We start from the raw sequence: 14,568 nt of genomic DNA on the forward strand, positions 1-14,568 counted from the left end.
TCAATTTATAGGAAAAGGGAATATACCAATTTCTGTTAACATGAATTTTAAAAGACTACATAATCGTGATAAAAAGTCTTGTTCGAGACTTCACAGAAGAAGAGATTAAAAAATTGTTAAAAAACGGTTTGGGAGTGTGATAGTAGTAAGAGGTTAAGACCAGTCATAATAAATTTCATATTTAATAAAGACTTTTGGAAGGATATGAATTTAGAACTTTGTGGGTATTCTCGTGATTTTAAGTAAATGGAAAGGTGGTAAGAAGGTGGGGGTTGAATGCGTCCTTTGTAGTGTAATTCTAAAGAAGAAAAATACGACGAAAATATCAAATTTCATACCGATATCCTTTATTGGTTGTATTTATAAGGTGTTGTAAAAATCTTGGATAATAGGTTGAAAAACGTGATCGAAAAATTTATAAATGAATCTCATTATACATTTATTGAGCCCAGGTATATTCTAGACGACATATTACAAATGAAATAATATAGGATGCTAGAATAAGAAGGAAAAATACAATGTTATTCAAGGTAAACATTGATAAGGCATACAAATCGCTTGATTGGAACTATATGGAATATGTAATAGATGTTTCCATGTTCAAGTATCTAGAGCTTCTTATTGACATAATTTCGAGAAGAAAAGACACGTGGAAACCAGTGATAGACTTGGTAAAGTCTAGATTATCGAGTTGGAGTAATTCTCAACTTTCAATTGGAGGTTGTGATGTGCTTATTAAATCAATTATTTCATCATTACCAAACTACTTTATTTCTTTTTTCAAGGTCCAATCAGGTATATTATTTATGCTAGAGTCTTTATTTAAACAATTCTTGTGAGGTGGAAACGAGGTTGAGAGAAAAATTAATTGGACTAATTGGAATAAGGTGTGCAAACATATCGATGAGGCTGAATTAGGTATTAAAAATCTGAGGGATTTTAATTTAGAACTCTTAGCAAAATGGATTTGGAGATTAAAAACTGACACTAATATACTCTGGCAGAGAATCATTCAATGTAAATACATGTTGGGAGATGAGGGTGTGATGAGCGACGAGTGTCTGTCGGATTATGACTGCAAGCGCACATCCTATCGTGTAGTTTTAAAAGATTATCAAACTCACATAGACTAATGGTTAAGCTAATGCTATCTATTGTTGCAGTGCAAAGCTAAGACTAAAGATTATAAGGGTAGGAATGGAAATGAGAATATTAAATTCTAACGGTTTGAAAGTTATGATAGAAAATGAGTCCGGAATATAGATTCCACGTACCTAAGGGATTAGGTAGAATTGAGCACTAAATATGATTCTATTGTGTTATATAGAAAATATCGACTTAAAGGTCTCGTCTCACACTCTCGCGCTATTGACAAAGATCAGACCTCCTAACCATATGATTTTGCTCTCGCTCGCTCGTTCTAATTAGAAAGTGTATTTTGAAAGTAAATGAGATCCTAAATGATGCCTAAAGCGCTCTCGTTGTTTTTAGGATCGATGCCTAGTTTCCACTATCCGGTTCCTTCCTCACACTCTCGCGTTATCAGATTGAACCTTAACTTGTCTCACACTCTCGTGCCAAAATAATAAAACATATAATTGGAAACTAAAGGCATAACATAGTTAAATCATAAATTCGCACCTATTATTTCTACCGAGTCCCGTCGGTAACGACAATCCTCATACGCCAGACTCGGAATAAATTAGCAAGACATGATGTTATTTGAAAACAACATGATTAAAACATTCAAAATTAAGAGCAACATGACATACAAGTAATTGAAATAGTAAAACATGCAAATATCAAAAGTAGTAAAAAGAACCTGAAATTGCGTAAAATAAAATTGGAATTGATTTGAACTTGAACTTGAATTAACTTGAAAATAAAATAACGACAGACTTGTTCTTTGATCCAATAATACAGTGAGAAATAAAATAGAACATGTGTGACAATCCCTCGATGTGAGTTATTGTCACTTTTACAGGTAATTTATGCTTAATTCTAAAACGCGGTTTCGGCAGCGCTCCCACACTACTTGGATACCTTCAAAAGTCTCCCACAATCCTACTTATAGAGCTTTTGAGACCTGGTAACTCCCTTGGATCGTGCATGGAAAGTGGAGGGAAAATAGTGGATAAAAAAACGATTCAGAACTGCCAACTAGCGCAGTTCTGTTACTGCGCGATAACGGCGAACACCATTAGGGGAATGGCGAACGACATTCCTTCCATATTTTAAATGACGTGGCAACGGAGTAAATGGCGAACGCCGTCTGGACATAATGCATAATACTTGCTTTTTTTCTCCTTTCTAGCTCCTATTTTGCTCCTTTTTGCGCGAGGCTTCCAAAACTTCAATGATATCGGATAATAACTGCAAAACACATAAAACGAAAGTAAAAGACGATAAAATGCAATAAAACAAAGACGGATAGCATGTGAAATGAGCCTAAAAACACGATACGATTTCTCGTTATCAAATTCCCCCACACTTAGATTGTTGCTTGTCCTAAAGCAATAACCCAACACACATAATAAACGATTAAACACAATGTCTGAAACATAGGCACGACAACACTCTAAGTAGTACGAGACTGCTAGGCTCTAAGTGTAAAGTATGTATTATTTTTAAATGTAAAGTATATATTATTTTAAAAAATAAATATCATTATTAATATAATAGCTTTTTAGTCTTTAAGTGTAATGACAATAATATAAAAAATACACAAGTAAAAGATCTAAAGCTTAATTTGGATTTAAGAGTCATTAATTAACTCTACAATGAAAATATACAATGTCACATCATTTTTTAATATTATTTTAATTTTAAAAAATTAAAATTTTAAATCAATTAATATTAAATATATTGATATCTTCCTTCAATCAAATTAAAATATACAATGCCATATTATTTTAATTTTAAAAAAATTAAAATTTTAAATTAAATAACACTAAGAATACATTTATCCAACAAAAACTAAAGGTACCAAGAACCTCCATTAATTATATGTCATAGTAATAGATGTTTCATATTATCTAATAAAATTTAACTAAAAATTCAATATAAACATTTAATATATTTAATACAAAATTTAATATTAATTTTATGACACCAAATACTAGTATGTTATCATTGATTTTAATTGTAATTAGCATTTATTTTAATATTGAATTATATATTAAAAAATTAAATCAATTATAATACTGTGTAATATTAATTTATATATTAATACTAATATTAATCATATTAGTAGTGCATGTATGTGTGGGATAATAGTGGGGGCATAGGCCTACATACTCCAATGAATGCCTCCGTCCCTGGTAACAGCGGTCCTCATACGCCAGACTTAGAATAAATTAGCAAGACATGATATTATTTGAAAACAACATGATTAAAACATTCTAAATTAAGAGCAACATGGCATACAAGTAATTGAAACAATAAAATATGCAAATATCAAAAACAGTAAAAAGAACATGAAATTGCGTAAAATAAAACTGGAATTAATTTGAACTTGAATTAACTTTAAAATAAAATAACGACAGGCTTGTTCTTTGATCCAAGAGTACAATGAGAAATAAAATATAACAGGTGTGACAATCTCTCGATGTGAGTTATTGTCACTTTTACAAGTAATTTATGCTTAATTCTAAAACGCGATTTCGGCAGCGCTCCCGCACTACTTGGATACCTTCAAAAGTCTCCCACAATCCTATTTAAAGAGATTTTAAGACCTGGTAACTCCCTTGGATCGTGCATGGGAAGTGAAGGAAAAATAGTGGATAAAAAAACGGTTCAGAACTGTCCACTAGCGCATTTCTGTTACTGCGCGATAATGGCGAACGCCATTAGGGGAATGGAAAACGCCATTCCTTCCATATTTTAAATGATGTGACAACGGAGTAAATGGCGAACGCCATCTGGACATAATGCATAATACTTGCTCTTTTTCTCCTTTCTAGATCTGAATCAAATAGACTATGGAGTGTGAGATTTTAATGGTTATTGTCTATCTACAAGATTACGAAAAATTATCTATAAAGGTAAGCAAAACATATTTTAGAGTGTTTAGTCGAGTGATAAAGGGACTTTAAAAAAGTTTTCATGTGTATGCACTATCTAGTGATTAAAACATGAAAGTTGTTGAATATTCAGTGGGGGAGATAAAGAGAGAAGGTGAAGTCTTAATTGAATTAGGGATTTAAATCCAAATGATTACAAAGATTTGAGAGACTTGTTAAACATATTTGAAGGGTTATAGCTGAATGACACATAAGAAGGTCAATGGATTTGAGTGGATTGAAACATTTAACAATATTCAACAAAAGATGTATATAAAATTCTCATGTTGGATACCACAATCAATATCAGTTATAATTCAAGCCTCACGAGAGTTTGACATAGAGAGATTCCAACAAAGGTTTTGATGTTATAGAACAAAATTGATTCAAAAGACAACCTCTTTAAAAGAGGTATTCTGAACTAACATGAATTAAGTTATGCTGTTAATTGTGAAAGTACGAAAACAATTTCACACCTCTTCTTCTTCAGATGTCCTGTTTTTTCGAGTATTTGATATGAGACATGTCGATGGTTGAGCATTAACACAACATTCCAAAAATATTATAATCTATTATAATATATTAAATCAGAGTCGGAGATTCTTGCGACAACACCTCATCAACCATGTCATCTATGTTTTGCCACATAATTTATATGTATGTCACATCTAAAAACTCATTCATTTTTCAAAAAGCTTTTTATCCATTATAGGTCATCAGTTCAACACCCGCTAAATATAAAAATCTATTAACTTAATAATTAATTACTTATAAATTTAATATATATTAATTTTACAAACCTTATAGAATAATTTATATATATATTTTGTAATGTTTTCATCTATTTCATCATTTTTAATATATATTTAAAAGAGAAAATCGATTATATCAATTTACTTAATATAGTTAAATTGCTTAAGTCAATATAATACAAGTTTTGTTTCAAAAAATACAATTACTATGTTAGATGAACTTATAAAGTAAGACAGAAAAACAAAGTATCAAGTTAAAAAAAATTAAACTAAATAATAAAAATATGTATTAAGTATTAAACAATTTAAAAAAAAATAAACATTAAAAATTAATGAAAGAATTTCTCTAAAATTATGAATTATAATTTTCACAAAATCCAATTGAACAAATTCGTAAAAGATTAAAATGAAAGGATCGCTTATTCCATCAAGGTAGTTCACACCATCTTAACAAAATTTATTCACACCATCTTAACAAAATTTATTCACACAAGTTAATGATTTAAGTATTTGATATTAAAGTATTTATTAGACATGTATATTTGTAGCGAGGAATAAAATGCAAAATAAAAGATACATCTTTAAAAAAAAATAAAATTCATCTTAAATCTTAATGTTAAAATTATAAAAAAGAAAAGAAAATATAAAACAAAATTATTGAAATTTTTTCAACATATTCACCGTCTAAAATTAAATAGCAACGTCTTATCTATCATTTCTATAAATCTTTTCATTTTATCATTATTGTCTTAATTCCAATCTTTTTATACTAAATAAAATTAAGATTTATATAACTCGATACTACTTAAAAAAATTAATTATAGCAACTTCTCATTCTAATTTAATAGTTTTTTGGTGTCAAATATAAGTGACAATTTTTTTTTTCTTCATGATTTTAAATAGAAGTAAAACTGTCTATATAAGTTATAACAATGTCATAATTTCAAATATACCCTATTTTTGTTTTACATTTTAAATTATTTTCAAAATAAAAAGTATGAGTCAAATTAAAAAGAATGTAAATGTAATTTTAAATTTATTTATATATATTTTTTAAAGAGTGAATTTTTCTTACAAAGTTGTTTATATATATGAAACCATGGAGTATAAATTTATGCATTAATTGATGTAAACAATTTTATATTGTTAATCACGGTTTTTATTTAAATTTTTTAACAATTAAACTCTTTATTCATTTAAAAACTTTGAATTTACCAATAAAACAGAATTTCCTTCTTTTCAAATTTCAACTATATACTATGTTTTGGATTCAGGGAAAAAGGAGAGTCCGCCGGGAATTTAGAGTAACAAACATAAAAAAGGCCGGCCATTATAATTTATTACACTTGGCAAACAAAATAATATTTTCACATTAATATAACCTATAGTATTAATTAACTTTAATAAAAATATATTATGACTAATTAATTTTTTATTCCCATTTTTCGGAATATTTTTTCAGCGCAGACCACTGAGTTCATGATCTTCCACTACCTTGTAGGAAGCATCATCATCAACTTCTTCTACTATCTATTCCTTCTCCCACACACTACAAATACTAAAATCACTTTTTAAGCTATAATTCAATTATTTTCCACGTCCCAAAATAATCACTTCTTCACCGTGATTTAAGCACTTAACTCTTTCCCTTAACGCGCGCACCATCGGGAATGGAATCACCTACTTTTGTTTCAAAAGCGAGGACAGCCTTTCATTCCGCTGCTGCGAAAGCGGAACGTGTTCTCCTTGACTTCAAATCGGATCGAGGTTCTCTTCACGCCACATCATAGATTTTTCTTTTTTTCTCTTTTTTCTATTTCGTTTTCAATGGATATGCTTTGTTTTCAATTTTTTTGGTCTTTTTTTGGGATATTTTGTTTCAATTTTTTGTTGAGATATTTGTTTTGGGAATTGTCATTGACTTGTTGATTGTTGAAAAAGATCAAGAGAAACAATCTCCTAATAGCTTGACGAGGCAATCTGAAGTTGAATCTCCAAGCAGCGAGAAAGATAGCAAGGTAATTACGATTGGAGTTTTTTTTTTTTTGTTCTGTATTTTTCTTATTCATATTGTTGCATTGAATATGATGAAAATGTATGCACTTTTTGGGGTTAATGCATTTGGATTTGGATTATGAAATGAAAGTGTATTAGTTTGTTTTGTTAGGTTCTGATTGAAGGTTAATAAAGGGAAATTAGAATTGGATAATGTTTTTGGTACTTGTTAAGCACCATTTTTCTATGTAATGGGTGGTAATTATTAATTACTTGAAAATTTGATATTTGTAGTGGGATAATATTATTGCAGTTTGGGGTTAATGCATTTGGATTTGGATTATGAAATGAAAGTGTATTAGTTTGTTTTATTAGGTTCTTATTGAAGGTTAATAAAGAAAGCGAAATTTAGAATTGGATAATATTTTTGGTACTTGTTAAGCACCATTTTGTCCATGTAATGGGTGGTAATTGTTAATTAGTTGAAAATTTGATATTTGTAATGGGATATTATTATTGCAGGTTCGCAGTGAAACTAAGCCTAAAAAGTGGAGACCTCCGCATATAGGGATAAAGCAAGATTGGCAAGATAAGTTTAAGAACATTCGGATAGGGAGAAAAGAAGAAGCTGAAGATACAGATAAAACTGGGGATGCAAACATGGCAATTCCATTTTATGATGAGAATTTGTATATCCTGAATGTGAAGAATGATCTTGAGGCAAAGGTAAGAAAATATGTAACATTTTAACTCAAGAGTTTGGATTCTGATAATGTACTGATAATTTTAGTCTATAAGCTAGGCTAGGATACTGTGATGTTAGCGGAGTTTGATAATGTGGGATGTGAATGATTTTTGTTTTCAAAATAGTTTTTGTCAAACTGAGTAAATTAATATGTAAGATAGGAATGCATGGTATGCTTGTGGTGAATTTGTAATGTATGCTTGTTAAGAATCTCATGGCTGATTTCATCTTTCCAATAACTTGATTAAAGATTTAGCTGAGGTTTTCTCATTGATTAGCTAATTTAATTATACAAATGGGTTGTTTTAATGATTCGTGTGTAAAAATTTTGATTTAGGCTTCTGAAGCAATGCCATCTGTAGAAGGCCTAACTGCTGCGACTAAAGATCCCATTCCTCCATCCTCTGTGTTGAAGCAATTGTCTATAGCTGTCGAGTAAGTATTGTTTGCAATTCTTTTGCCTTTTTCTTGCTCATTTTCCCTGCCACTTACCATGAACTACTTACTCAAAAGTTCTTTTCTAAGTTGTCACGTTCTACTTCTGCGGTAGAGATGATCCTATTCTATTAGGCACTTAATTATTGAATGCCAGTCTGTATAAATCAAACAAAATTAGAATCTTGTTTCTGTTGTTCAGAATTTTTTTCAGCTCAATGGTACAATGATACAATTATGTTATCCTCTTCCTTAAATTATTTTGACCTTTTGACTAGGGCTGGAACTAAGGCCAAGTCCATGAAAGATTTTATAGCTTCATCAGGAAGTTCTTCACCTGCCAGAGAGAGGGTAGGCTTAAGTCTCTCTGCAGTTAAGGCTTTAGTGTTGCGAGAAAAGGAGGATAAACTTACCTCTGAGTTTAGTAGCGATGAGAAAGTTGTGCATTTGGTCAATTCTCTTTTTGATCCAGGTATGTGCATTTTAGGAGGCTTGGTGACAATGTAATTGCGCCAAACAACCTTTTCATGCTTATACTTTTCCTTTGACGTATTTTCCTGTGATGATCTTTCACTTTCATTGTAATATTTGCAAGATATTCGCAGAGGGAGATTTCCTTAGAAGGAAGATCAATTCCAGTTCAGAGGAAAATGACATAACATCTTTGCCAAGAGATATTCACGGTGCTCCTCCTGAAACTCTTGTCATAAAGTTGGCTGAAGTTATTGGAAACTACAAGACCCTCCGAAAAATGGCTCTCTTCTGGTTCAGGGTTGTTGCTGAAGTATGTTTAACGCAAAAATAATTTTTAGTTATGATATCATATAAATACCAAATTGTTAATCTAGGAATCTAGTTTTGATATATGTTTTTGATCACACTTTCTTTGACATATATTTCTATCAAATAACTCTTGTTTAACGACTTACAATCTTAGAGTGCATCGTTATTACAAGATTAATATCTTCATATTAGATGACATGATTTGGACAATTAATATCTTCATATTAGATCACCATATTAAGTTTATTTATTCTTTTCCTCCTTTTTTTGGTACTTATTGTAGAAGTTAGTGATCTTTTTTATTTTGTTCTAGTGGTGGTGTGGTTTTTCTTTTCCCATTATGTTTTTGGCTATTGTTCTTGTTATATGTTTTTTTTAATCCTGGTTTAATAAATCTGTATCCAGTTACTTCCTTTCTCCCCTTAGCAATTAAATAAAAAAAAGTGAAGGAAAAGCAGCAAACTATTCATATTCTGCTTTATTGGAAACTTAGAAATGCTCTGAATACACCTCAATCACATGAGTCTTGATTGATCCTGTAAAGTTGTTTGCCTTACTTCTTTCCTCTTCAAATCTGCTCGTCCTTGAAAGAAAAGAAAAGAAAAGATATAAATACTATGTCAACTCTGGTCTAGAATTTGTAACTTGAACTTAACTTTGACTGTTAATGCTACTCCTTAAGTTTCTTTCTTTAGTAATGGCTGAAGCAGAATATTTATTTATTTATTGATGCAGCTGAGAAAATTTTGGTCTGAAGAACAATATTTACCTGGAGTCCCCCAGAACGAGATTCCAGATCTGAAAACATGTCTTCTGTATCAACAATTTCAAGTAATTAATTGTTGTATTTCTCGGAAGAGGCTCCGTATCATTGCGACTGAATCTCTAGAATCTATGATGATGCAAGCTAGTTCAAACATTAAAGAATCAGCCAATGATGATGATGGAGCTCCTGCAGGCCCGGTTTTATATGCTAGATTAAATACCGGGGAGCGTGTTCTTCGACTTGGTGCTGATTGCCAGTCTGGTGATTTGACATTGTTGGAAACTGGCGAGCCCGTGTACTCTCCTGTCACCCAGGTTTGCTATATTCATTTATTGTTCTCTATAATTGCTATTTGAACTTGTTATTATACTTGAGATATTTGTGATCATTTGATGTAGGAAGGACCTTTGCTTACAGAAGATTTAATCAGAGAAACAGAGGAGTTTGTGCTACGGACTGGGAGGTCTGTAGAACAACTAAGATTCATCTTTGACCCAGTTTGTTACCTTACAGTATATATCTGTTTTCATGTTTTCCTTATACAAATCCCAATTCACTGTTTTATGTCACAAACCTTCTGACTGAGTCATCAACCTCATCTTGCTTTTTGATTAAATGTGCCTTTTGAATTGTTTGACATGATCTAAACCTATCACCTGATGACTTACATCTATTACTTCCAGTACCAATGTCTGGGAATCTAAATATATGGCCTGTGTTTACTTAGATCTGCTTTAAAATAATTTATATAAATTGAATTAACGAACTAGTTTGTTAATATAATGTTCACCTAATGTTATTTTGAAATTCATTGATGACCGTGTGTCTGTTTCTCATGTGACTAGTATTGCAAATGCTGGGTTCATTTGACTGCAAGATATGCATCCATTATGTAATACCTTATTTTATGTATCAACTATGCATTTCTTGATTACCGACTTACTTTTTGTGGTCAGTGTTGGGGCTGGCTGCTCGCAACTTCTCTCAGATATGCAGGCTTTCAAGGTCAGACTCTTCCTTGGAAACTTTTCTTTCCATTATGAATGCTTCTAAGCTCTAACAGATTTTAATATGCCTAATCTTGTGTCTTGCGTTCGTTCTGTTTTTCATCATATTTTAGGCAGCGAATCCTGGATGTATTTTGGAGGATTTTGTAAGATGGCACTCACCTCCTGATTGGACAGACAATGAGGCTAGTATTGAGGACAGTGATGTTTTTGACAGCGGCGAGTCATTGTCTATCAGAGGCCAGCTAAGCCGGCGTATGCAAAAAGAAGGTCTGCTAATGGTCTTTTTTATCCTATATTGATGCTTAAAATCTGCTGCTACACAATTTCTTGTTTTTATTTTTGTTATTGGATCATCAGCATTTGATAGAATTGTGGATTTTATTTGCTTGAAGCAAATATAGTTTATTCAATGTATCTTGTCACCAATCTTGAGAAATTTTTTGCTCTATGGTTATAAATTTTGCCATCATTTAGTTTTTTGTGGCTTTGATCTACAGAGCGGTTGTAATTTGGTGAGTTGTTAGGAAGGTAGCATGGAGTATACACTATATAAAGCATGAGTGGTTTAATGCAGGCTGACAGAAAATCTGTTGTGATTAACTGCTAGGATTTAGGCTTTGGAACGTCTGAGGAAGGTATTTTAGGCTTTAGAACTGCGAGGATATAGGCTTTAGAACTGTGAGGATTTAGGCTGAGGAAGGTATTTTTAATGTTGAACTTATAATTAGTAATCTCAAAGGGGATACTATGATGTAATGGTTGGAATTTTGGCCGTGTGACTAAGAGGTCACAAATTTGAATTGTGAGTTGTAGAAACAACCTCTTGCATATATCAAGTAGGTAGGGTTACCTACAATAGACTTAGTCACAATGGGCTCCCCTCTTTCCTGACCTCTGCCACAGCAGGAGCTCATAGCACTAAGTTGTTTTGTCACTGATATTGGAGTTTCGTATTCCCAACTGCATTGTTCAAACCATTGGTTTGAAAGTCTTTGCTTCTTATGTGTGACGTCTATATCTTTATGGCATCTATATAAATATATATTGCCTAAATTGAATATCATATAACATATATGGTAAAGCATATGCAGATAACTGAATTTAGATTGTTGCTTAGTTTTATTGTAGCACAACCTGTAGGAAACATGGCATTGTTGAGCACTTAAGTTGTTTTGATTCCATATCAGATTTTTTTTCTTCTGAATTTCATTAGATGTTGATGATAGGTAATTTGTGGCGTGAATTGTGGCTAACATCTAAACCAGTACCAGCTGTTAAGCAGGCACCTCTCTTCGATGAGGATTTGGCAGTGTAAGTAAATAATCAATTTTTGTATTTATGTTCTTCCCTAATATCATTCCTTGAATCTCACTTTGCATTCGTTTGTAGAGAGGGCATACTCAATGCATTTGAAGACATCCATCCTTTAGAGCTTTTTGGACAGTTGTTTGTCTCTTTAGTAAGTTCTTTCTTTTTGGACCGTTATATAGATAACTCTTTTGTTTTATTGATTCACAATGTATTAAGTGGTGTAACTGTGAAAATTTGATAACTATTGTTGATTGATTCTATCCTACACTTATGCTTTTTTCTAACGATAACCTTTTGTCTTGATTGTATAGCTTGGCTTAGGATTTGCGATTGCTGAACCTATGCTGTCCAGTAGCAAGGATTTCTCAAAGTTGTTCAGTGACTGCAAGGAGTACATAGTTGCTACTTGCCAAAACAACAAATGGAGTGAAAAAGTTGATGACCTTGTCCAGGTGGGTACTTTTTGACAGTGGCTGATATATAAACTTACATAGCATCAAATTATTTCTCTAATTAGACTCAGTTTATAAAAACATTGAGATATTAATGGTCACAACTCATATTCCTGCCTAGGTATATGACACATTGGAGACAATGTTACTGAATCCTGAAGAAGCATTGAAGATGATGAAACAGACAGAAGAATCAAATACGGTTACTGATGAACCAAAGAGCCGGTTTAAGCGGCTTAGCCTTATCTTCAGCAGCAAAGATAAAGTATCCAAAAAAAACCCGTCAAAAGATCAAACAAACGATGAAGAAAAGTCAACTCGACAATCTTTCTCAAGTTTCTTTGAAAACAAGTCATCTTTATTTTCAAAGAAGCCTCCTAGGTCTGGAAGCCCTTCTCCTTCCGAGAATCCTCCTCTCGAAACCGATTGGACAATTGTTTAACAAATTTCATCTTCTCCCTGTATATATATACACCTACTCTCCCCTTTTAAGCATATAACTGTAAAGTTTCTTTATTCTTTTTCCCAATACTTGGTTGGTGAATTTTGTACAAAGTTTAATGAATGTTGTGTCTTTATTTGTTTAAATCTGACAAAATTGGATATTTTTCATTTTTTAAAGTGTTATTTTAGTTGCATTCTTTCCCTTTTTTTGTGTCCCACTGGCAACCCGACTAGTCCTTATAGTCGCGGCTTAGTGATTATGAAGTTCTCTTTCGGATACACGTCCATTAAAGACTGCCTCTCCGAAGCAATGGTGCAAGAACATTTTGGTTTCACAAGATTGTAATCATTACAAAGTTTAGAACAACACACATTCCTTTTATTATCTTAATGCAAACTAAAGATACAGAGACAAATTCATACAACTACAGAGTTGTTGTTCTCTAGCATCTTTGGTACAGAGTAATCAATTTTTTCTTCATATCAGTAGTGCTGTCTACTCATCCTCTACATCATCAACCTCAACCTTCTTCTCTTCATTCACTTTATCGAATCCAAAATATTTGGTAAGAATATCCGGCACGACGAAATTTGATATGAAGTATACTGATACAAGCAGGAGACTGCAATGTATAAACAAAAGCATGAGCACAAAACAACTTAAAGTTTTCACCTTGTTATACCTTCTATAATTAATGAACTGTGACACCATAAACAAGGGATAGAAAAACCCGAACCTTATTGGAAGAAAGGTAGATGGGTCACGGGGTTTGGGCGGAGAAGTAGCAGCAACAACAATGAAATCTGGAATTGCCTTGGTCCTCAATGAACTTGCTGAAGAAAAGCTCTTGCAATGTGGATTAGTCATGCTTGGCTCACCCCAGAGTAGTTTTGTAGTATGCTCCATCCCTACATGATGTTGTTGCTGCTGTTTGAGTTTTGCATGCATGGGAAACAATGAAGCGTGGAGGTGGAGGCAAGTCATGGTGAAGCCTAGTTCTTCACTGTGGAAAACTTATCTTCAGAAAGATAGTTTTGGTTCAGGGTGTTCAACTAGTTTGCTTGAGATAATGTTTGGGAGGAGGATATTTTAGTAAAGATGATGTTATCCTTACATTACTTACAGCTACACATAAGGTCTTATTCTATTTTTGTATGATTCTTATAAGCAGTTCTATGCTATTATTATTCAGTAGTGCTTGACACAATATTTTACACTTAGACCGTATAATACGCCGTTTACAAATAACCACAAACAATTCTTTTCCCCCAAAATATACTATTTTATAATAAAGAGTATATTTTCTTAAAAATACAAATATTTATTTGTTACACAAATATTAGATTGTGTTATTAACTAATATCATCATTAACCACAATATGTTATTAGTCTCTCTCTATATCTCTCTATCTATCTCTCTCTCTCTCTCTCTCTCTCTCTATATATATATATATATATATATATATATATATATATATATATATAAAAGTTTAATTGAAATGCACTGACAGTGTAAAGATATTTTACACTGTCAGTTAATTACAACCATTGATATGTTAGAGAAGTTTGACTTTTATTATAATCACATGTAAAATAACACAAACGGATGATTGCGATGTATTTACGGTGTAATTTTTTTTTACACTGACAGTGCATAGCAATTAATCTCATATATATATATATATATATATATATATATATATATATATATATATATATATATATATATATATATATATATATATATATATTATAATTGATATTGATACACAAAAGATCATCCCGACAACGTTATATATACATGTCCAAAAGA

At 31.7% G+C, this 14,568-nt stretch overlaps 2 protein-coding genes across 2 annotated transcripts; one reads left to right on the forward strand and one right to left on the reverse strand.

The window, feature by feature from the left end:
* Positions 1-6,248: 6,248 nt before the first annotated feature.
* LOC127117667 (uncharacterized) lies at positions 6,249-12,922 on the forward strand. Its single transcript, XM_051047755.1, has 14 exons — positions 6,249-6,580; positions 6,755-6,831; positions 7,331-7,534; positions 7,891-7,988; positions 8,267-8,460; positions 8,594-8,772; positions 9,507-9,851; positions 9,936-10,000; positions 10,494-10,542; positions 10,658-10,814; positions 11,774-11,858; positions 11,937-12,006; positions 12,170-12,310; positions 12,432-12,922. Exons 1-14 carry the CDS (start codon positions 6,484-6,486, stop codon positions 12,750-12,752), a joined length of 2,082 nt encoding a protein of 693 aa, XP_050903712.1. The 5' UTR covers positions 6,249-6,483; the 3' UTR covers positions 12,753-12,922.
* A 143-nt stretch (positions 12,923-13,065) lies between these two features.
* LOC127117668 (uncharacterized) lies at positions 13,066-13,906 on the reverse strand. The gene is made up of 2 exons (XM_051047756.1): positions 13,492-13,906; positions 13,066-13,377 (listed from the first exon to the last, which is right to left on the reverse strand). Exons 1-2 carry the CDS (start codon positions 13,737-13,739, stop codon positions 13,251-13,253), a joined length of 375 nt encoding a protein of 124 aa, XP_050903713.1. The 5' UTR covers positions 13,740-13,906; the 3' UTR covers positions 13,066-13,250.
* Between the last annotated feature and the right edge of the window lie 662 nt (positions 13,907-14,568).

The sequence above is a fragment of the Lathyrus oleraceus genome, chromosome 2 (assembly GCF_024323335.1).
Source record: "Lathyrus oleraceus cultivar Zhongwan6 chromosome 2, CAAS_Psat_ZW6_1.0, whole genome shotgun sequence".
NCBI lineage: Eukaryota > Viridiplantae > Streptophyta > Magnoliopsida > Fabales > Fabaceae > Lathyrus > Lathyrus oleraceus.

Excerpts from the sequence above, each read along its gene's own strand:
- LOC127117667 (XM_051047755.1), top strand. The coding sequence starts at position 6,484 with ATGGAATCACCTACTTTTGTTTCAAAAGCGAGGACAGCCTTTCATTCC. Across the intron at positions 6,581-6,754 it reads TGACTTCAAATCGGATCGAG|ATCAAGAGAAACAATCTCCT; the intron begins GTTCTCTTCACG and ends TTGTTGAAAAAG. Across the intron at positions 12,007-12,169 it reads GACAGTTGTTTGTCTCTTTA|CTTGGCTTAGGATTTGCGAT; the intron begins GTAAGTTCTTTC and ends TTGATTGTATAG.
- LOC127117668 (XM_051047756.1), bottom strand. The coding sequence starts at position 13,739 with ATGACTTGCCTCCACCTCCACGCTTCATTGTTTCCCATGCATGCAAAA. Across the intron at positions 13,378-13,491 it reads TCTACCTTTCTTCCAATAAG|TCTCCTGCTTGTATCAGTAT; the intron begins GTTCGGGTTTTT and ends TATACATTGCAG.